The sequence below is a fragment of the Chiloscyllium plagiosum genome, unplaced genomic scaffold, assembly GCF_037043375.1.
Source record: "Chiloscyllium plagiosum isolate Xiang-an unplaced genomic scaffold, Cpla_swu_hap1 HiC_scaffold_5, whole genome shotgun sequence".
Classification (NCBI taxonomy): domain Eukaryota; kingdom Metazoa; phylum Chordata; class Chondrichthyes; order Orectolobiformes; family Hemiscylliidae; genus Chiloscyllium; species Chiloscyllium plagiosum.
In genome coordinates, this window is record NW_028270143.1 from 119,028,015 (window position 1) to 119,051,054 (window position 23,040).

The following is a 23,040-nucleotide window of genomic DNA, read 5'->3' on the forward strand; positions in this document are numbered from 1 at the left end:
CCTCCTCTCTCTTTCCCTTTCTCTCATTTTCTCCCCTCCCCATCTCTCTCTGCATTTCCTCTCTCTTAATCCCCTCTCTCAACTCCCCTTCCTTTCTTTAGCTGTCTTTCCTCTTCCTCTGTCTCCCTCTTCCTCTCTTTGTCTCCCACTTTCTGTCTCCCTCTCTCTCTCTCTGACATCCACTTCCTCTCCCTCTTTCTCTGTTTCCCTCTCTCTTTCCTGTCATCCCCAGTGCTTGTCGGTAAGGGATTCACTCCCTGCTGTGAAACTTGGCAGTGGAAAGCAGGGACGACTGTAATTGCTGAAGACTGGGGATAAAAACCGAAAGAACTGTGGATGCTGTAAATCAGAAACAAAACCAAAAATTACTGGAAAAGCTCAGCTGGTCTGGCAGTGTCTGTGAAGAGAAATCAGAGTTAATGTTTCGGTCCAGTGACCCTTCCTCAGAACTCTGGGAATGTTTTGCTGTTGAAGTAGGGGGAAACTTGGAACGGTACAGGAGGACATTATTGAACCTAAGCTATTCTGCAGTGGTGCAGTCCAATTTGGTCCGACAGCCCTTCCCTTTCTCAATAGGCCTGCAATTCGTTGCATCAGTATCCAGCGCCCCCCAAACAACTTCAAAGCTGCTGTCCAGTCTGTCTCTATATTGCTAACTAATAAAATTCCAGTTTCTTAGCCTGGGAATCTGAGACCCTGACAGGAACGTGGGAAGAGCTGACACTCTGCAGGCAGTGGTAGCTTGACCTGGGCATATCGATCAAGGTTGATCCTCCGCTGCAGTGTTGAGGCAGTGCTGCACTGTCAGAAGTGCCACCTTTCAGGTTAATATTGTAAACGGCCTGCTCCCGGAGATGTAAAATAACCCATTCAATGAAGGTCAACCCGGTGTCCGGATTGATATTTATCTGTCAAAAGATATCGCACAAAAAATCAAGGTTAGAGTCAAAATCAGAGTAGTCAAGGAGCAGGAGAATTGACGTTTCGGGCAAAAGCCCTTCATGCTCCTCGGATGCTGCCTGACCTGCTGTGCTTTTCCAGCACTACTCTAATCTAGACTCTAATCTCCAGCAGTACCCACTTTCACCTGAAAAACTAAGGTTGTCATGTCATTTGCACAGAGCTGTTTGTTGGAGCTAGCTGAATGCAGATTGGCTGCTGTATTTCCTACATCACAATAATGACTTCACTTCAAAAATACTTCATTGGCTGTGAAGACTTTGAGAATGTTGTTAATTATGCAACAGACTATACAAGTGTTTGCTTCCTCCATTAGCGTCAAAGAGTCATAGAGATATACAGCACAGAAACTGACCCTTCAGTCCAATTCATCCACATCCTAAATTAATCTACTCCCATTTGCCACATTTGGTCCATATCCCAGTAAACCCTTCCTATTCATATTCACATCCAGATGCCTTTTAAATGATGCAATTGTACCAGCCTCCACCACTTCCTCTGCCATCCCGTTCTATACAAACACTACCTTATGCATGAAGAATTTGCTCCTTAAGTCTCTTTTAAATCTTTCCCTTCTCGCCTTAAACCTATGCCCTCTAGTTTTGGACTCCCCTACCCTGGGGAAAAGACCTTGGCTATTCACCTTATTCATGACCCTCATGATTTTATAAACCTCCAAAAGGTCACCCCTCAGCCTTTGACACTCCAGGGAAAACAGCCCCAGCCTGTTCAGCCTCTCCCTACAGCTCAAAGCCTCCAACCCTGGCAACAATCCTTGTAAATCTTTTCTGAACCTTTTCAAGTTTCGCAACATTCCATCATGGCAGACAGTGCAATTGAGGGTGGCATGGTGACTCAGTGGGTCACAGTACCAGGGATCTGGGTTCGATTCCCACCTCGGGTGACTGTCTGTGTGGAGTTTGCACATTCTCCCTGTGTCTGTGTGGGTTTCCTCTGGGTTCTCTGGTTTCCTCCCACAGTCCAAAGATGTGCAGGTCAGGTGAATTGGCCATGATAAATTGCCCGTAGTGTTAGGTGCATTAGTCAGGGGTAAATGTAGGGTAGGGGAATGGGTCTGGGTGGGTTACTCTTCAGAGGGTCATTGTGGACCTGTTGGGCCAAATGGCTTGTTTCTATACTGTAGGGAATCTAATCCTTCCTATAGCAGGGAGACCAGAGAGAGGACTAAATTTTTTAGATATTCAAGGCATCAAGGGGTGCAGAGAGAAAGCAGCAAGATGTTATTGAGATGGAGGATCCACCATGAACGTATTGAATGGCAGAGACAGCTCAAAGGGCTGAATGGCCTACTGCTACTTTCTATGATTCAATGAAATGGCTGCCATGTTTGCTTTCAGGCCCAGTCTGCCGTTAGACACCATTTGGGATGTGGACCTCAATGGGCATTGGGTTCAATGTTGTGCAGAATGTCACCATTTGGGTTCCAAGGCATGGAGACTGTAGGAAAGTCATTGCATTTCCATAGCACCTCTCATGTGCTCAGACACTCAATGCCTTTTGCGTGCCTTAGCTGAAGTGGGGTTTCCATGAGAAACATACATAAAATCATAGAATGATAGAATTTTATGGATCAGTAGGAAGCCATTGTGTCTGTACTGATTCCTGAAAGAGTTATCCAGCCAGTTCCACTCTCCAGTCCCATCTTCGTTGTCCTCTAAATGCATCCCTTTCAAATATAGCTCCAGCTCTCTTTTAAAACCTCCTATGGAATCCACCTCCCCCACTCTCCCAGACAGCGCATCCCAAATCCTAACAACTCTCTGAGTTCTCATCATCTCACTCCTCATTCTCTTGCTGACAATCTTGGAATTGTGACCCCGAATTACTGAGGAGAAAGTGAGGTCTGCAGATGCTGGAGATCAGAGATGGAAATGTGTTGCTGGAAAAGCGCAGCAGGTCAGGCAGCATCTAGGGAACAGAAGAATCGACATTTCGGGCATTAGCCCTTCTTCAGGAACCCCGAATTACTGACCAACCAACTAGTAGGGACAAAATATCCTTCTTTCCCTGTTAAACGTGTTAATCATTTTGAATTCCTCATGAGGTCACTTCTGCTTCAAGGAGAGTAAGCTCCATCTTTCAAAATCTTTTTTTGCATCTAAATTCCCTCATTCCTGGTATCATTCCAGTAAATCCCCTTTGCACTCTCTGCAGGGCTTTGACATCCTTTCTTAAATAAGGTGCCCAGAACTGAACACAATATTCCAAATGTGGCCTGACCAATGATTTGTAGATATGTAGCATCAAGTCCTTGCTGTTACATTCTATGCTTCTATTTATAGAATCCTATAAGCCTTTTTAACAACTATCCCAATGTGCCTGGTCACCTTCAGAGAATTATGCACATGAACTGGGAGGTCCCTCTGTTTCTGCACTTCCTTCAAAGTTGCATCAATGAGCCTGTATTGTCTCTCCATGTTGCTTCAACCAAAAAAAATTACCTCACATTTCTCTGCATTAAAATTCATTGCCAGGTGTCTGCCCATTTGGCCAATTTGTCAACGCCCCTCCGAAGTCCCTCAGTTATATTTTCACAATTCACCATTCTCCCTAACTTAATATCATCTGCAAATTTAGAGATTTTGCCCTTAACTCTCATCTCAAAATCTTCGATATAAATCAGAAAATCCCAACAGCGATCCCTGGGGATCACCATTTTCAACTAGTCTCCAACCTGGGAAGTTCCCATCTATACCTTCCCAGTTTCCTACATTTTTAGCCAATTTCTAAATCCATGCTACCCATCAATCCCAGACATTACTAATTTGCCATGTGACACCCTATTAAATGCTTTCTGAAAGGCTGAATATACAAATCAATAGTACTATCCATATTCACTGACTGTATCATCTTGTCAAAGAACTCAATTATATTGTCAGACATGACCTGCCTTGACAACACCATGTTGACTGCCTAATATTAATTTATTTTTATGTAAGTGTGTATTTACCTTGTCCCATATTACGGCTTCCATCAGTTTTCCCACTATTGATGTCAGGCTGACAGATCTCTAGTTTCTTCAGTTATCCTTTCTCCCTTTCTTAGACAGCGGTGTCACGTTTGCAATCCTCCAGTACCCCAGAACTAATCCTGTGTTCAGTGGGGCCTGGAAAATGTCTATCCACAGTTCCGCAATTTGCTCCCTCAGGAATCTAGGATGATCCCATCCAGGCCTGGTGGATTCTCTACCTGGAGTGCTGCCAGCCTTTTCAGTGCCTCTTCTTTATCTATCACTATACTGCTCAGCTCCTCAATGCCCAAGTTTTCGACTCGGCCATTGTCACCATCTCCTTATCTGGTAAAAACATTAGCAAAATATTCATTTCGAACCTCTGCCATATCCTTTGTTTTGATGAGCAACTTTCTCTGCTTGTTCCTTATTGATATCACTCTATCCTTCGCTATTCTTCTAATATTGATATATTTGAAGAATATGTTACTGTTTGTTTTGGTGCAACTTGCTATCATTTCCTTAAGCTTCCTCTTAGTCTTCCTTATTCCAGCCTTAGCCTCTCTCCCGGATTTCAGATACTCCTCCTGATTTCTATTGCTCTTATTATTCCAGTGTGCATCACATGCCTCCTTTCACTTCCTTACTTTCTCATCAACCCTAACTCTTAGTCCTTCAGTGTGCTCTAGCTTTAGACACCCCTTATACATGAGTGTGTCCCCAGCTTGCACCCTATTCTTCTCTGTTTTGAAATTTTCCCATTTTTCATCTCCCGTTTTATTTACCGCAATGCGTTCCCCATCATTGTCCTGCAGTTCAACTTTTAGACCTCGAAAATCTGCCCTTTTCCAGTCTGGGATCGTAATCATTGACTGATTTTTATCCTTTTCCAACTTAACATTGAACCGTTAAACCAAGTTAATATTGAAACTGTTCTGAGGAAGGGTCAACGGCCCCGAAATGTTAACTCTGATTTCTTTTCACAGGTGCTACCAGACCTGCTGAAATTTTCCAGCAATTTCTGTTTTTGTTTCTAATATTGTGTTATGATTACTATTTCTCAAATGCTCCCCTCCTTTGATGTTCTCCACTTCGCTTCCCTCACTTAATAGGACCAAATCCAGAACATTTCCCTCCCTGGTAGGGCCGGAAATATATTGTTCCAGAAGATTCTTCTGCACACATTGCAGGAATTTTTCCCCTTCCATGTCCTACATACTCCTGTTTTCCCAGTCTACCCTAGTGTATCTGAAATCACCAACTATCTGAACTCTACTTGTCCTGGAAGTTTCTATAATCTGCCTGCAAAGGTTCTTTTTTTTTAAGATTAGCTTCCCTACAGTATGGAAACAGGCCCTTCAACCCAACAAGTCTACACCGACCCTCCGAAGAGTAACCCACCCAGACCCATTTCTCTCTGACTAATGCACTTCACACTGTGAGCAATTTTAGAATGGCCAATTCACCTGGCCTGCACTTCTTTGGACTGTGGGAGGAAACCAGAGCACCCAGAGAGAATGTGCAAACTCCATACAGAGTCTTCCGAGGCTGGAATCGAACCGGGGTACCTGGCGCTGTGAGGCAGCAGTGCTAACCACTGAACCACTGTGTCATCTCTTCTACTCCAGCCCCACTATTTGGAGGTCTATAATAAATATTCAACAAGACCACTGCTCCCTTCCTGTTTCTCACCTCCTATCTTTCAGAAACTGCATTTTGTACTACACCTCCTCCTTTTACCCACCCTGTTTCTACTAAAAGCCTTATATCCTGGGATGTTAAGTAACCAGTCTTGTTCTGGCTTGAGCCACATTTCTGTCAATGGTACTATATCATATCCCGAGAGCAAATTCTGTTTCTAGTTCCCCAGTTTTGTTCACTATACCCTGCATTTACATATATACAGTTTGACTCTGCCTTTATCTCTCACTTGCCTATCGGTAGGTGACGATTCATTTGTTCAGTGTCAACACTCCAGCCTTCTGTCACTGCCTTTTCCCCATTTGCCATCTTCCCTCTCTGGTACTTCCAAAACTAGGCCCATTTGTTAAGCCACACCCCCTGCCTTTCAAGTTTAAATCCATCACCACTACGTTGTGATTTAAGAAGGCAGCTCACCACCAACTGCACAAGGGTGACGAGGGATGGACCAGAAATGCTGGCTCAGCCAGTGACGCTCACATCCCTCAAGTGGACAAAGTTAAAAATCACACAACACCGAGTTATAGTCCAACAGGTTTATTTGGAAGTACTGGGTTTTGGAGTGTTCCACCTGATGAAGGAGCAGCGCTCCAAAAGCTAGTGCTTCCAAATAAACTTGGCGAAAGTGAAGACTGCAGATGCTGGAGATCAGCATCTAGATTAGAGTGGTACTGGAAAGGCACAGCAGGTCAGGCAGCATCCGAGGAGCAGGAAAATTGATGTTTCGGGCGAAACGTCGATTTTTCTGCTCCTCAGATGCTTCCTGACCTACTGTGCTTTTCCAGCACCACTTCTAAATAAGCCTGTTGGACTATAACCTGGTATCGTGTGATTTTTAACTTTCCAATACCGGCATCTCCAAATCATCCCTCAAGTGAATTAAGAAAAGAAAGTACTGTCTCCCTTCCCCAGAAGACTTGTTCCTTTTCTGCACAGTCAAGCACACCTCTTCTCAACAGTTTTCTCCTTTTCCAAAATGATCCCAATGTCCCAAAAAAAGTCTGAATCCCCTTCTTCTACACCATTCCTCAAGCCACTCATCTACCTCCAGGAAAGTTGTAATCCTGAACCACGGGGTGGCATGGTGGCTCAGTGGTTAGCACTGCTGCGTCACATCACCAGGGACCCAGGTTCGATTCCCGTATTGGGTGACTGTCTGCATGGAGTTTGTACATTCTCCCCGTGTCTGCATGGGTTTCCTCTGGGTGATCCGATTTCCACCCACAGTCCAAAGATGTGCTGGTCAGGTGAATTAGAGTCATAGAGTCATAGAGATGTACAGCATGGAAACAGACCCTTCGGTCCAACCTGTCCATGCTGACCAGATATCCCAACCCAATCTAGTCCCACCTGCCAGCACCTGGCCTGTATCCCTCCAAACCCTTCCTATTCATATACCCATCCAAATGCCTCTTAAATGTTGCAATTGTACCAGTCTCACCACTTCCTCCGGCAGCTCATTCCATACACTGGCAGCTCATTCTATACATGGCCATGCTAAATTGCCCATAGTGTTAGGTGCATTAGTCAGGAGTAAACATAGTTGGGGGGGGGGGTGTTGCTCTTCGGATAGTCATTGTGGACTTAGTGGGCCGAAGAGCCTGTTTCCATACTGCAGGGAATCTGCAAAAAAAAAACCCAAGCAGTAATGTTACATTAACAGATATCCAAGAGAGCAAGGTTTGTGAAGGTTTGTAGCTCAGGTTGAGGTTTAGGGTGTAGGTTTGCTCGCTGAGCTGAAGGTTTGATATCCAGACGTTTCATTACCTGGCTAGGTAACATCATCAGTGGCAACCTCCAAGTGAAGCGAAGCTGTTGTCTCCTGCTTTCTATTTATATCTTTCTCCTGGATGGGGTTCCTGGGGTTTGTGGCGATGTCATTTCCTGTTCGTTTTCTGAGGGGTTGATAGATGGCATCTAGATCTATGTGTTTGTTTATGGCATTGTGGTTGGAGTGCCAGGCCTCTATGAATTCTCTGGCATGTCTTTGCTTAGCCTGTCCCAGGATAGATGTGTTGTCTCAGTCGAAATGGTGTTTTTTTTCATCCGTGTGTAGGGCTATGAGGGAGAGGGGGTTGTGTCTTTTTGTGGCTAGCTGGTGTTCATGTATCCTGGTGGCTAACTTTCTTCCTGTTTGTTCTACATAGTGTTTGTGGCAGACCTTGCATGGAATTTTGTAGATGACGTTGGTTTTGTCCATGGGTTGTACTGGGTCTTTTAAGTTTGTTAGTTTTTGTTTGAGAGTGTTGTTGGGTTTGTGTGCTACTAGGATTCCAATGGGTCTCAGTAGTCTGGCTGTCATTTCTGAAACCTCTTTGATGTATGGTAAGGTGGTTAGGGTTTCTGGCTGTGTTTGGTCTGCTTGTTGTGGTTTGTTCTTGAGGAATCTGCGGACTGTATTTTTTGAGTATCCGTTCTTCTTGAATACGTTGTATAGGTGGTTCTCCTCTGTTTTCCAAAGTTCATCTGTGCTGCAGTGTGTGGTGGCTCGTTGGAATAGTGTTCTGACACAGCTTCGTTTGTGTGTGTTGGGATGGTTCCTGGTTTTAGTTAAGTATTTGGTCAGTGTTTGTCGGTTTTCTGTACACGCAGATTTGTAGTTCTCCGTTGTCCCTTCTTTCGACTGTGACGTCCAGGAATGCGAGTTTATTGTCGGTTTCTTCCTCCTTGGTGAACTTTATGCCTGTGAGGGTGTTGTTGATGATGTTAAATGTCTCTTCTATCTTGTTTCGTTTTGTGATGACAAAGGTGTCATCTACGTAGCGGACCCAGATTTTTGGTTTGATGGTTGGTAGGGCTGTTTGTTCTAGTATTTGCATTACCGCTTCTGCTATGAATCCTGATAGCGGAGATCCCATGGGTGTGCCATTGGTTTGTTTGTAGATTATGTTGTTGAAGGTGAAGTGGGTGGTGAGGCACAGGTCCACTAGCTCCATGATGTTTTTGTTGGTAATGTGATTGATGGTGGTTGGGGTGTGTGTGATGGTAATGAAACGTCTGGATATCGAACCTACAGCTCAGCGAGCAAACCTACACCCTAAATCCAAGAGAGCGGTGACTCTTTGCAAACAGTGCACAAAACAATACGTTTCACTGTATTTCAGTACACATGACAATAATAAATTTCATCTAATACAGGGTGTTGGTGCTGGGTATGTATGTCGAGACATATCTTGAGAGGTTTATCAGAGATTAGTGCATATTAGTGTGGCTATGTACTTTTGAGTGTGATGTTAAGGATTAGCAGTAATATCCGAGAGTTATTTAATGAGCTGGAATTGCCATGTACTCTGAGCAACTGTTGAGGGTCGTTCGAGATTTGCAGCATTTAACCCTTTGAACAGAAGAGAGTTGTGTGTCTGACAGACCCTTAGTATCTACCTCCCTGATCTGCCTTTGTCTAAATGGTGGCACAGGTAAATGTTTCTGAGATCACTGCCCTGGAGGTCTCGTGTTTCAACCTACTCTGAAACAGATTCTGTGTAGCCCGCCAACTATCCCTGCCAATGTTGTTGGAAACATACCACTGTCGGAGGCTGAGGGGTGACCTTATAGAGGTTTATAAAATCATGAGGGGCATGGATAGGATAAATAGACAAGGTCTTTTCCCTGGGGTGAGGGAGTCTAGAACTAGAGGGCATAGGTTTAGGGTGAGAGGGGAAAGATATAAAAGAGACCTAAGGGGCAACTTTTGCATGCAGAGGATGGTACGTGTGTGGAATGGGCTGCCAGAGGAAGTGGTGGAGGCTGGTACAATTAAACATTTAATAGGCATCTGGATGGGTATGTGAATAGGAAGGGTTTAGAGGGATATGGGCCTAGTGCTGGCAGATGGGACTAGATCATGTTAGGATATCTGGTTGGCATGGATGAGTTATACCAAAGCTTCTGTTTCTGTGCTATACATCTCTATGACTCTATGGTTGTTCACCCTCCCTTTCCAGATGCCTATTCAGCCATTGTATTATGTCCTTCACCCTTACACCCGGGAGGCAACAGACCTTATGAGACTCATGACTTTGGTTGTCTGCCCCTCGGACTATTGAGTCACCCTCTATTACTACCTTACTAAGCTGTCTCCCAGCATCCCTCTGTCTATCCCCAGAGTAGTCGTGCACCATGGTACTATAGTTTTTGCTCAAGTCACCCACAGTCATGTTGCTCACTAAATAAGTATTGGACATCTCACACCTGCTGTAGCAGCAATGCAAAAAGATCCCATGCTTCAGCAGATGATTCTTGACTGGTGTCTCTCTCTGAACTCTCTCTGGCCTGTAAGAACCTGTGTTTGAGTTTACCTTTTGCCAAGGCGTGTGTTTATGGGATGTTGTGGGAATTGGAACGGTTCCTTAGTTAAATTGCTGTAACTAGTCGGTCAAGTTTTCCAGTATTTAAGTTATTCTAAATTCTGTTTTCTTTAGTTTGTGTTTTCAACTGTGGTGTTTAAATGAATTCTGTTTTGTTTAAAGCCAAGTGGTTTGAGTAGCTGCATTGTACCTGGAATATTCACTTCACAACTGCCTTTAAAATAAGAACAATTTAGGGTCTGAGCTACCTACTTAAAATATATTGAGGGGGTCTAGTCTGGTCCGTAACAATCTGTACACTCCTTCTTGCATGATGTGGAGTGAGGAGCGTCGCTGGTCCACGTGTTTTGCCTAATTTCTGAATACTGATCCTGCTCTCCTGTTTCACTCCTAGAACTTGAAGAATCCCATCTGAAGTATCCTCGCTGTTGGTATCACTTTTCCCAAACATTTCTCATCTGGAATTGCTGCCCTATGTGGATAAAAGTGAAGAAAATATTGAAATATATCATGATGGATCCTTTCCTGGACCTGGCGATTACCATCTGTATCGTCTTGAACACCGTGTTCATGGCCTTGGAACACCGTCCCATGTCCAAGGAATTTGATAACATGCTCTATGTTGGGAATCTGGTAAGCAGCCAATCATATTTTACTTTAAGATCATCACAAAGGGAATCTTGAAATTTAATGTTTAATTCTAGGTTTTTGTGCATCCATGTCTATGTTTATGTGTGTCTTTGTGCGTGCGTGTGTGGGTGTGTATCTGTGTGTTTGTGTGTCTTTGCCTGTATGTGTGTACAAGTATGTGTGACAGCATGTCAATGTGCTTGTGTGACTATATGTGTGTGTAAGTTTCTGTGTCTGTGTTTGTATGTATGTGCATCTATATGTATTTGTGTGTGTATTTGTGTGTATGTCTGTGTGTGTATTTGTGTGTGCATGTGTATTTGTGTGTATGTCTGTGTGTGCGTGAGCATTTGTGTGTGTATGTGCATTTGTGTGTATGTCTGTGTGTGTGTGGGCATTTGTGTGTGTGTATGTGCATTTGTGTGTATGTCTGTGTGTGTGTATGGGCATTTGTGTGTGTGTATGTGTATTTGTGTGTATGTCTGTGTGTGTGGGAATTTGTGTGTGTATATATGTATTTGTGTGTGGGCATTTGTGTGTGTATGTGTACTTGTGTGTATGTCTGTGTGTGTGGACATTTGTGTGTGTGTATGTGTATTTGTGTGTGGGCATTTTTTTGTGTGTGTGGGCATTTGTGTGTGTGTATGTATACTTGTGTGTATGTCTGTGTGTGGGCATTTGTGTGTGAGTATGTGTATATGTCTGTGTGTGTGTGGGCATTTGTGTGTGTGTATGTGCACTTGTGTGTAAGTCTGTGTGTGGGCATTTGTGTGTGTGTATGTGTATTTGTGTGTATGTCTGTGTGTGTGTGGGCATTTGTGTTTGTGTATGTGTATTTGTGTGTGGGCATTTGTGTTGTGTATGTGTATTTGTGTGTATGTCTGTGTGTGTGTGTGCATCTGTGTGTGTATGTGTATTTGTGTGTATGTCTGTGTGTGTGTGTGTGGGCATTTGTGTGTGTGTATGTGTATTTGTGTGTATGTCTGTGTGTGTGTGGGCATTTGTGTGTGTGTATGTGTATTTGTGTGTATGTCTGTGTGTGTGTGGGCATCTGTGTGTATGTGTATTTGTGTGTATGTCTGTGTGTGGGCATTTGTGTGTGTGTATGTGTATTTGTGTGTATGTCTGTGTGTGTGTGGGCATTTGTGTGTGTGTATGTATACTTGTGTGTATGTCTGTGTGTGGGCATTTGTGTATGTGTACTTGTGTATATGTCTGTATGTGTGTGGGCATTTGTGTGTGTGTATGTGTACTTGTGTGTATGTCTGTGTGTGTGTGGGCATTTGTGTGTGCGTATGTGCACTTGTGTGTATGTCTGTGTGTGTGTGCCGTTCCTGATGTCTATGTCTGTTCGAGTATGTGAGTCAGTGGGTGTAGGTGTCTGCACATGTGTCTTTCTGTTCAGGTGTGTGTGTGTGTGTGTGTATATGTGTGTGCATGTGCGCGTGCGCACATATTTGTGACTGCACACATCTCTCTGTGTGTTGTGATCGTGTTCCTGCACCCATGTATGTCTGCATCTCTGTGTGTGTCCCTCTCTCTCCTATATATATGGATGGGTGGAGACATGTTTTGTGTGGGGATTCATTTTCTGTGCAGGCAGATCTGTGAGTAAATGCTTCAGTATTTGTGCAGGTACTGATTTGTGTCATTGTGTGAATGCATTGATATCGGTGTGCTCTTGGGTATATGTATTTGCGTAGGTGGTCTTACACAAATACACATGCAGATACACGTACACACACAGACATGCACACCAATAAAAATACACACAAATACATGTACAGACACATGTATGCATGTGGACACAAAGGTCCACACACATGCACACACATACATATACAAATATGCACACACACAGACACAGACACACATCAGATGAGGAACAAGAGGAAGGAAATCCAAAGAAATCACAGCTGAGTGGGTGAGCAGAAACTGATCTATTAGACAAACAATTGGATACTGAGAAAAAAAGAAAAGTTGGAATATTAAGCCAGAAATACCAAAGTTATTACAGTAATGTAATGTTAACAGATATCCAAGAGAGCGGTGACTCTTTGCAAACAGCACACAAAACAACACGTTTCACTGTATTTCAGTACACGTGACAATAATAAATCTCATCTAATACAGGTGTTGGTGCTGGGTATGTATGTTGAGATATATCTCTAGAGGTTTATCAGAGATGAGTGTATGTTTGTGTAGCTGTGTACATTAGCTGTAATATCTGAGAGTTATTTAATGAGCTGGAATCGCAATGTACTCTGAGCAACTGCTGAGGGTTGCTCGGGATATGCAGCATTTAACCCTTCGAACGGAAGAGAGTTGTGTATCTGAGAGACGCTTAGTGTGAGCGAACAGCATACATGTTCATCTAACACGAATCACATCGGCAACTTTTTCATTTAGATCTTTCTCTGCTTTTGGTGAAGGGGGAGTTGGGATGTGGGAACAGGGATGGTCTTAGTAAAACCAAGGAGAAAATGGTACTTTCTCTACAAACACACACTGAGTGAAGATTTGCACACGAGAGGAGAGAGTTTCCTACTTATTCATTTACACTGCAGACAGCAATCATTCAGCTCGGCATGTCTATGTCAATGTTTATCCCTGTGCACCATCCCACTTTGTCCTGTTCATTATTACAACGTGGGCATCGTTGGCTGGGCTGTTGCCCTGGAGAGGGTAATGGGGAGCTGCCTTCTGTAACCACTGCAGTTTGCTTGGGCTCCTGGACTGAGGGTGGGAGCTCCAGAATTTTCACCCGAACAACAGTGAAGGGTCAGCTGTATCCCTCCAACTTGGGATGGTGTGTGACTGGAGGGGAACTCGCCAATGCTGGTGCTCCCATGTATCTGCTGCCTTTGTCTGTCCAGGCGGTAGAGATTGTGATTATGGAAGGTGCTGTCGGAATAGCCTTGGTCAGATGTCATAATGCCACTTGCACATGGTAGAAACTGCTGCCACTGGACGCCAACGGTGAAGGGAGTGTAAGTGGAAGGTGGTGCCAATCTAGCAGACTGCTTTGTTCTGGATGGTGTCAGGCTTTTTGAGTGTTGTTGGAGCTGCACCCATCCTGGCAAGTGGGGAGTATTCCATCACGTTCCTGACTTGGGCCTTGTAGACGATGGAATTTGGGGAGTCGGGAGGTGAGCCGACTCCTATCCTTACATCATCTGACTGTAGGCATATGGGTGTTGTTGAAGGAGCCAACACTTGTTGCCCAGCCCCAGTTGCCCCGGAGGATCACAGAGCAGTGCAAAGGGAGGCCTTTCAGCCCATTCTGCCTGTGCTAGCTCTTCAAACAAGCATCATTATCTAGTGCCGAGCTCCTGCCTTTTCTCCACATCCCCAGCACACTCTACCCATCCAAAAGATCATCCAATGCCCCTCTCGAATGCTTCAGTTGAACCTGCTTCCAGCACAATTCCAGGCAATGTATTCTGTCCCCTAACTGCTCACTGTGTAAAAGAAAAGCTCACAACACCCTTGCCTCACTTTAAATCTATACCTTCTCATTCTTTAACAAGGTGGTGGTGAGCTGCCTTCGAGCTCTGCTGCAGTCCACATGCTATGGGTACACCCAATATGTACGTTACTGTATGTATTTCTGCGTGTGATGGTGCGTGTGTAAGACTTTGCACATGTCTGCATGAGTGTGAAAGAGAGAGAGGAAGATGGTATACATGTGTGTGTGTCTGTCTGTCTGCATGATGGTGTGTGCGTGTGTCCGAAATAGTGTATTTTTGTGTGTGTGTGTCTGTCTGCATGATTGTGTAAGTGTGTGTGTATGTGGATTAGAGTGGTGCTGGAAAAGCACAGCAGGTCAGGCAGCATCTGAGGAGCAGGAAAATTGACGTTTCGGGCAAAAGCCCATCAGGAATAGAGGTCTGCAGGCTTCCTGCCTCTATTCCTGCTCCTCAGATGCTGCCTGACCTGCTGTGCTTTTCCAGCACCACTCTAATCTAGACTCTGGTTTCCAGCATCTGCAGTCCTTGTTTTTACCCTGTGTGTGCGTATGCATGTCTATGATTGTCTGTCTGTGTATAATGGTGTGTGTCTGTCTGTATTTCATAGAATCCCTACAGTGTGGAAGCAGGCCATTCGGCCCATTGAGTCCACACCCTTCCTCTGAAGAACATCCCACCCAGACACATCCCCTCCCCTATCCCTATAGACCTGCATTTCCCACAGCTCAACCACTTAAACTGCACATCTTTGGACTGCGGGAGGAACCCGGAGCACCTGGAGGAAACCCACACAGACATGGGGAGAATGTACAAGCAGATGGAATGGAACCCGGCTCCCTGGCACTGTGAGGCAGCAGTGCTAATCACTGAGGCACTGTGCCATCCCGTGTGTGTATAAAATGATGTGTGCCTGTGTTCATGTCGGTGGAGGTTCTGAGTTTGGCAGGTGCCTTATGAGCTGCCTGCTAAGGAGCCAAGACACTCACTCTCACTGGGAGCTCAGCTCCACAGGCACTTAAGTGGACACCAGTGGTCCTTCCACCCAACTGAGGACCCCCAGATCCAATGTCCCTCATGCTTGGAGCTGCTGGCCAACCAGAGGCTGGCAGTGGTTGAATGTGGTAACACCACAAGAGGAGCTCCTGGTTCTTGCAGGTACAGCAGCCTCTGGACCTCCAAGATGGAGGACAAAGCTAAAATACCATAAGACCATCAGAAGTGGGAACAGGAGTAGGTTGTTTGGCCCCTCTAGCCCACTCTGCCATTCAATTGGATCATGGCTGTTACAACATTCCTCATGTCCATTTTCCTGCCCATTCCCTGTAAGCCTTAATTCCCCGACTGATCAAGAACCTATCTATCACAGCCTATCCTAAGTATACACAAGGACTCTGCCCCTCCAGCTCTCTGTGGCAAGGAGTTCCAAAGACTCACAACCCTCTGAGAGAAGAAATTCCTCCTCATCTCAGTCTTAAATTGGTGCCCTTTATTCTGAGACTGTACCCTCTGGTCCTGGACTCTCCCATGAGGGGTATCTTCCTCTCAGTATTGAAGCTGTTACACCCCGTAGGAATCTTCTATGTTTCAATGAGATCGCTTCTCAGTCCTCAAAGCTCCAGTGAGTAAAGTCCCAACCTATTTAGCCTTTGCTCATAAGACAATCCCTCCACATCTGTGATCATCCTGATTTGGACTGCCTCCAGTGAAGTAATATCTTTCCTTAAACAAAGGGACCAAAACTGCTCGCAGTGCTCTGGATGTGGTCTCCCCAGCACCTTGTACGGCTGCAGTAAGAACCTCCCTAATTTTATACTTAAACCCCCTTGAAGTAAGGACCAACATTCCTTTAGCCTTCCTGATTACCTGCTGTTTAGATTAGAGTGGTGCTGGAAAAGCACAGCAGTTCAGGCAGCATCCGGGGAGCAGTAGATTACCTGCTGTGCCTGGGTGCTAGCTTTCTGTGTTTTCTTGCATAAGTTACCCCCAGCTCCCTTTGCGTAGCAGCTTTCTGCAGTTTGTCTCCTTTTAAATAATCTGTTATTTTGTTCTCCCGCACAAAATGGAACAACTTCTCATTTTCCCACGTGACACTCCCCGATTACTTAACCTCGGTAAATTGCTTGAGTTCCTCTCACAACCTGCCTTTTCCCCTATTTTAGTACAGTCTGCAAATTTGGCTACAGTACCTTCACCTCCTTCCTCCAGTGGTCCCAGCACTGATCGCACTGGTCATGGGTTGCCAACCTGAGAAAGAACCTTTTATCTCTACTCGCTGTTTCCTGCCCATGAGCCAGTTCTCTATCCAGGCTGAAACACCATCTCCAACACCATGTGCTGTTGGGAAGGGCTCTGGTGTAGAGATGTGCTGAGGGTAACGATGAGGAAGTCGATAGCAAGGACCACACTGTGGCTCTTAGCTTCCCCACTCCCTTTCCCTGTGCCAATCCTCTCAATCGTGCGGACAGACTGAAGAGCTTGGGACTGGTTTCCCTGGAAAGAAAAAGGCTGAGGGAAAAATCTAATCGAGGTTTTCAAAATCATGAGCGGGCTGAATGGAGTAGACAGGGAGAAGTTGCTCCCAGTGGTGAAAGGAGCAAGAATGAGAGGGCGTGGATTTAAACCGTGTGCAAACGGAACAAGGGTGATGTGAGATAAAGTTTTTCCACCCAACGAGTAGTTAGGATGTGGAATGTACTGCCTGGAAATGTGATGGAGGCAGGTTCAACTGAAGCATTCAAGAGCGGTATTGGATAGCTATTTGGATGGAAATGATGCACAGGGATATGGGGCAGAGGGAGGATATCGGCTCCAGTAATAGACTGATGGGCTGACTGGCCTCCTTCAGCAAAGTAACCGTTCTGTGATATGGTGAAGGTGTTGCAGATTGAGGGCATGTGTATCTATGTGTGTATATCTTTGCCTTTGTGAATGTGTGTCCGTGTGTGTCTGTGTGTGTCTGTATCTATGTGTGCTTGTATGTCTGTGTGTCTCTGTGAATGTGTGCGTGTGTCTGTGTGAGTGTGCATGTGTGATTGTGTCTATGTGTATATCTGTGTGTGTGCATGTGTGTGTATGTATTGGTGTGTGCATGACTGTGTGTATGTGCATGGGTGTATATGTCTGTGTCTGTGTTTGCTTGTCTGTGTGTGTGTGTGTGTCTGTCTGTATTTACATGTCTGTATGTGTCAGTTTGTTTATGTGTGTGTGTTTCTGTGTTTGCATGTCTCTATGTGTCAGTTTGTCTATGTGTGTGTGTCTGTATTTGCATATCTGTGTATGTCAGTTTGTCTATGTGTGTGTGTGTCTGTGTTTGCATGTCTGTATGTGTCAGTTTGTCTATGTGTGTGTGTCTGTGTGTGTTTGTATTTGCATGTCTATGTTTGTCAGTTTGTCTATGTGTGTGTGTCTGTGTGTGTGTCAGTGTTTGCATGTCTGTATGTGTCAATTTGTCTATGTGTATGTGTGTCTGTGTCTGTATTTGCATGTTTGTGTATGTCAGTTTGTCTATGTGTGTGTCTGTGTGTGTCAGTTTGTCTATGTGTGTGTCTGTGTGTGTGTCTGTGTTTGCATGTCTGTATGTGTCAGTTTGTCTATGTGTATGTGTGTGTGTATTTGCATGTCTGTATGTGTCAGCTTGTCTATGTGTGTGTGTCTGTCTGTGTGTGTCTGTATTTGCATGTCTTTATGTGTCAGTTTGTCTATGTCTGTGTGTGTGTCTGTGTTTGCATGTCTGTATGTGTCAGTTTGTCTATGTGTGTGTGTCTGTGTTTGCATGTCTGTATGTGTCAGTTTGTCTATGCCTGTGTGTCTGTGTGTGTGTCTGTGTTCGCATGTCTGTATGTGTCAGTTTGTCTATGTGTGTGTGTCTGTGTTTGCATGTCTGTATGTGTCAGTTTGTCTATGTCTGTGTGTCTGTGTGTGTGTCTGTGTTTGCATGTCTGTATGTGTCAGTTTGACTATGTGTGTGTGTCTGTATGTGTCTGTGTTTGTATGTCTCTATGTGTCAGTTTGTCTGTGTGTGTGTGTCTGTATGTGTCTGTGTTTGTATGTCTCTATGTGTCAGTTTGTCTGTGTGTGTGTGTCTGTATTTGCATGTCTGTATGTGTCAGCTTGTCTATGTGTGTGCCTAAATGACACATGCATGTCTATGTGTGCATGCATGTGTCAGTGTGTTCCTTTCCTACCCTGTTCAGCAAACCCAAGATTAGTGAGATGTTGTGGGAGTTAATTCCTCCTTGATTGGCAGGAGGATCACAGCATGAGCAGTAAATATTTAGTCTGACTGCTCAGCTTTGAGTTTCTTTCTTGTTCCTTGGAGATAATTGTTGTCAATAGAAATGAGAGTGAGCGAGACTCCTTTGGCTTGAGAAACAAAGACGGGGAAGTTTGTGGAGCTGGGAGTGCTCAGCGGGAGGCTGTGCTCAGCATACTGTCTAATTGGACACCACCTCCTGTTTGCCATCTAAAGATAGTCCACTCAGGCTGGGACTCATCCCCAGGAGGTAAGGGGGCATGATGGGATAGGTGGGAGGTGGGGATGGTGGTGGGGGGTGGGATGGAGGGTGTATGAGATCTTGTCTGTTGTAAGTCACCGCTCTGAACCTTCTGTCTTCTGCAGGTCTTTACTGCCATTTTCACAGCCGAGATGGTCTTGAAAATCCTTGCCTTGGATCCGTACCACTACTTCCAGCAGGGTTGGAACATATTCGATAGCATCATCGTGTGTCTGAGCTTGATTGAGCTGGGCCTAGCCAGAGTGGATGGTCTGTCCGTGTTGCGATCCTTCCGTCTGGTACTATCTTTGGATTCCTTCTGTTCTCACACGATGACCTTGTAAAGATGTGGTGTAATGCGGACCACTGTGAGGGTATCCACATTGGTAGCAAAAGAACAGGCAGACAGAATAGGTGGCTCAGTGGTTAGCACCAGAAACTCATAGCACCGGTAACCTGGATTCGAGTCCACCCTTGGGCTACCGTCACTGCGGAGTTTGCACGTTCTCTTTGTGTCTGACTGGGTCTCTTTCAGATGCTCTGGTTTCATCCCACAGTCTGAAGATGTGCAGGTTAGGTGGGTTGGCCATGGGAACCACAGAGGGAATGGGTAGGATGTCCTTCAGAGGGTTGGTGTGGACTTGATGGGCCGAATGGCCTGCTTCCACACTGTGTTGTATGAATGTTACAATCTGTTCTGCTATAATGCAATAGTTGTAATCTCACATTATAAATGAGTGGGGCTGGAATTGCACTATAGCCAATACAGGTCAGGAAAGTTTGTGTTCTATGAACAATGGTTTAAATTCTTCAATAGCGCTGATGAAACAAATGTTAGAGCAGAACCGACTGTATCTGAATGACAATAGATTGACAAAAGAGGAGGTATAATGAGACCTGCATGTCCTTAGGCACCAGTCGCTGAAGGCAAGCAGCAGATGGTGAAGAAGGGCGGCACAGTGGCACAGTGGTTAGCACTGCTGCCTCACAGCGCCTGAGACCCGGGTTCAATTCCCGCCTCAGGCGACTGACTGTGTGGAGTTTGCACGTTCTCCCCGTGTCTGCGTGGGTTTCCTACGGGTGCTCCGGTTTCCTTCCACAGTCCAAAGATGTGCAGGTCAGGTGAATTGGCCATGCTAAATTGCCCGTAGTGTTAGGTAAGGGGTAAATGTAGGGGTCTGGGTGGATTGCGCTTCGGCGGGTCGGTGTGAACTTGTTGGGCCGAAGGGCCTGTTTCCACACTGTAATGTAATCTAATCTAAAAAAAAGGGAAGTGACATGAGAGATTGAGTCCAGGAACAGAGAGGTATTGCTGCGATTGTACAGGGCCCTGGTGAGAGCACACCTGCAGTATTGGGTGAGCTTTGGGCTCCTCAGAGACTTGGGGAGATGTACAGCACCGAACGAAAGCCATTCGGCCCATCAAGTCTGTGCTGACCAAAGACAGCCACCCGAGGCAGCACAATGGCTTGGTGGTTAGCACGGCTGCCTCACAGCGACAGGGACCCGGGTTCGATTCCAGCCTCTGGCAATTGTCAGTGTGGAGTTTGTACATTCTCCCTGTGTCTGCGTGGTTTTCCCCCGGGTGCTCCGGTTTCCTCCCACGACGTGCAGGTTAGGGTGAATTGGCCATGGGAAATTGCCCATAGTGTTCAGGGATGTGTAGGTTAGGTGCATTAGTCAGGGGTAAATGTAGAGTAATAAGGGAATGGATCTGGGTGGGTTAATCTTCAGAGAGTCAGTCTGGACTTGTTGGGCTGAAGGGCCTTTTTCAACACTGTACGGATTCTATGAACTACTTTAATCCCATTTGCCCCACTTAGCTCAAAGCCATGTATGCTTTGGCATTGCAAGCTAACTGAGATTGGCTGAGTGCTGACAGTGAGGAAGAAGGTCTTAGGTTACAGGAAGATAAAGACGGATTGCTCAGATGGACAGATCACTGGCAGAAGGAAGTTAACCCTGCTACACGTGAGGGTGATGCACTTTGGATGATGTCACAAGACAAAGGAGTACTCAATGATTGGCAGGACATTAGCAAGCTCAGATGAAAACAGGGATTTTGGGATGCTTGTCCACAGATCCCTGAAGGCAACAGGGCAGGTGAATAGGGTAGTTAAGAAGGCTTACGAGACACTTGGCTTTATCAGTCATGGCAAAGTATATAAGAAAAGGGGAGGTTCTGTTGGGAAAAAGTACTGAAAGAACTGTGGATGCTGGAAATCAGAAACAACAATAGCAATTGCTGGAAAAGCTCAGCAGGTCTGGCAGCATCTGTGGAGAGAAGCCAGAGTTAACATTTTGGGTCCAGTGACCTTCCTCAGAAGTTATGTTAGAGCCGTACAGAGCTTTGGTGAGGGCACAGCTGGAGTAATATGTACTGGTCCCCACACGATAGGAAGGGCGTGATTTCAATGGATGGGGTGCAGAGGAAATTCACCAGGATATTGCCTGGGACGGAGCACTATCGCTCTGAAGAGAGGCCGGATAAACTCAAATTGCTTTCTTTGGAGTGGAGGACTTTTTAAAAAATTCGCTTGTGGGACAAGGGCATCGCGGACTGGCCAGCATTTACTGCTCATCCCTAGCTGTCCTTCAACTGAGTGACTTACTAAGCAACTTCTGAGGGCAGTTGAGAGTCAACCACATTGCTGTGGGTCTGGAGTCATGTGTAGGCCAGACCAGGCAAGGATGGTTTCCTTTCCTAAAGAACATTAGCGAACCAGATGAGGTTTTCTGACAATCAACAATAGTTTCATGGTCATCAGTAGATTCTTAAAATTCAAATTCCACCATCTACTGGGATAGGATTTGAACCCGGATCCCCTGGCTGGGTTTTCTAGATTCATGGTCTAGCGATAATACCACTAGACCATCACCCCCAGCTGAAGGTTAGGAAGGAAGACCTGATGGATGTTTCTAAGGTTAAGCGAGGCATGGACTGGGTGGGTAGTAAACAGCTGTATCCTTTAATTGAAGAGTCAATAATGAGGGGCAATAATATTAAAGTAAAGGGCAGGAGGTTTGGAGGGATGTGAGGAAATTATTTTTCACCCAATGGATGATGGGAATGCATAATGCATTGTCTGGGAGGGTGGTTGAGGATGGAAACTTTGGAGCCTTTAAAAGGTATTGACTAGAATCCCTATGGTGTGGAAGCAGGCCATTTGCCCCATTGGGTCCACACTGAACCTCTCATCCAGAAACAACACCCCTACCGTACCCCTGCATTTCCCATGGCCCATCCACCTAGCCTGCACAATACAGGCGATTTACCTAACCTGCACATCTCTAGGCTGTGGGATGAAATAGGAACACCCCAAGGAAAGTCACGCAGACACAGGGAGAATGTTCAAACTCCACTCAGACAGTCGCCTGAGGCTGGAATCAAACCTGGGACCCTGGTGCTGTGAGGCAGCAGTGCTAACCCTGTGCCACCGGATGGTGAGTGAAGTGCCATAACATTAGAGGCTATGGACCAAGTGTGAATATAATGTTGATAGAGCAGCACAGACTCAATGGGCTGAAAGGACTTTTCTGTGACTTCCAGAAATAACCTTTTAACAGGCAATGGCAGGGAGAGAGGAACTCGAGAAAATTATAAGCACCAGGATGAGGTACTGAACAAATTGTTTGAGCATTGTATGGATAGCGTGAATAGCCAAGGTGTTTTCTCTGGGATAGGGGAGTCCAAAGCTAGATGGCATGGGTTTAAGGTGAGAGGGGAAAAATTTAAAAGGCACCTAAGGGGCACCTTTCTCACCTAAGGCAAATGGGATTAGATTAATTTGGGATAACTGGTCAGTATGGACGAGTTAGATCGAAGGGTCTATTTCCATGCTGTACATCTCGATGACTCCATGTGCTAACAAATACCTGGTTCCCAACGGACTTCATCCTTGGGTCTTAGAATTACTGAGATATTTGATGCATTGGTTTAAATTTTCCAAACTGACTTACAAGGTTCCATTAGTTTGGAAAATAACGAATGTGACTCTTCTATTCAAAAAGTGTTGGAGATAGAAAGCAAGAAGTTACAGGTCAATTAACTTACCATCTGCGATATGCAAGATGTTAGAATTTATTATTAAAGATGTTATAGTAGAGCACTTAGAAAAAGTGCAGGCCGGTGGGGAGGGAAAGAGGTATGGGCGGGTGCAGGTATGTGAGGAGGGGGATGGTGCAGGCTGGTGAGGAGGGGGAGAGGTGGAGGTGGTGCAAGCTGATGGGGAAGGGAGAGGTGAGAGAGGGGTGCAGGCCAGTGGGGAGGGGGAGAGATGAGGGTGGGTGCAGGTATGTGAGGAGGGGGAGAGGTGGGGATGGTGCAGGCTAGTGAGGAGGGGGAGAGTTGGGGGTTGGTGCAGGCTGGTGAGGAGGGGAGAGGTGGGGGTTGGTGCAGGCTGATGGGGGAGGGGAGAGTTGGGCGTGGTGTAGGCTGATGGGGAGGGGAGAGGTGAGTAGGGGGTGCAAGTATGTGGGGAAGGGGGTGGGGTGCAGGCTGGTGGTGA

The 23,040-nt window shown here is 45.6% G+C and overlaps 1 protein-coding gene across 10 annotated transcripts in view; it reads left to right on the top strand.

Annotated features, from left to right (window-relative positions):
- scn5lab (sodium channel, voltage gated, type V-like, alpha b) overlaps positions 1-23,040 on the top strand; it is a 469,981-nt gene that overhangs the window by 242,339 nt on the left and 204,602 nt on the right. For all 10 annotated transcript variants that reach the window (XM_087987589.1, XM_087987592.1, XM_087987588.1 and 7 more), the window contains 2 exons: positions 10,334-10,572; positions 18,658-18,831. In XM_087987589.1, the coding sequence (XP_087843715.1) occupies positions 10,334-10,572; positions 18,658-18,831 (413 nt within the window). The remainder of the gene's footprint in view (positions 1-10,333; positions 10,573-18,657; positions 18,832-23,040) is intronic.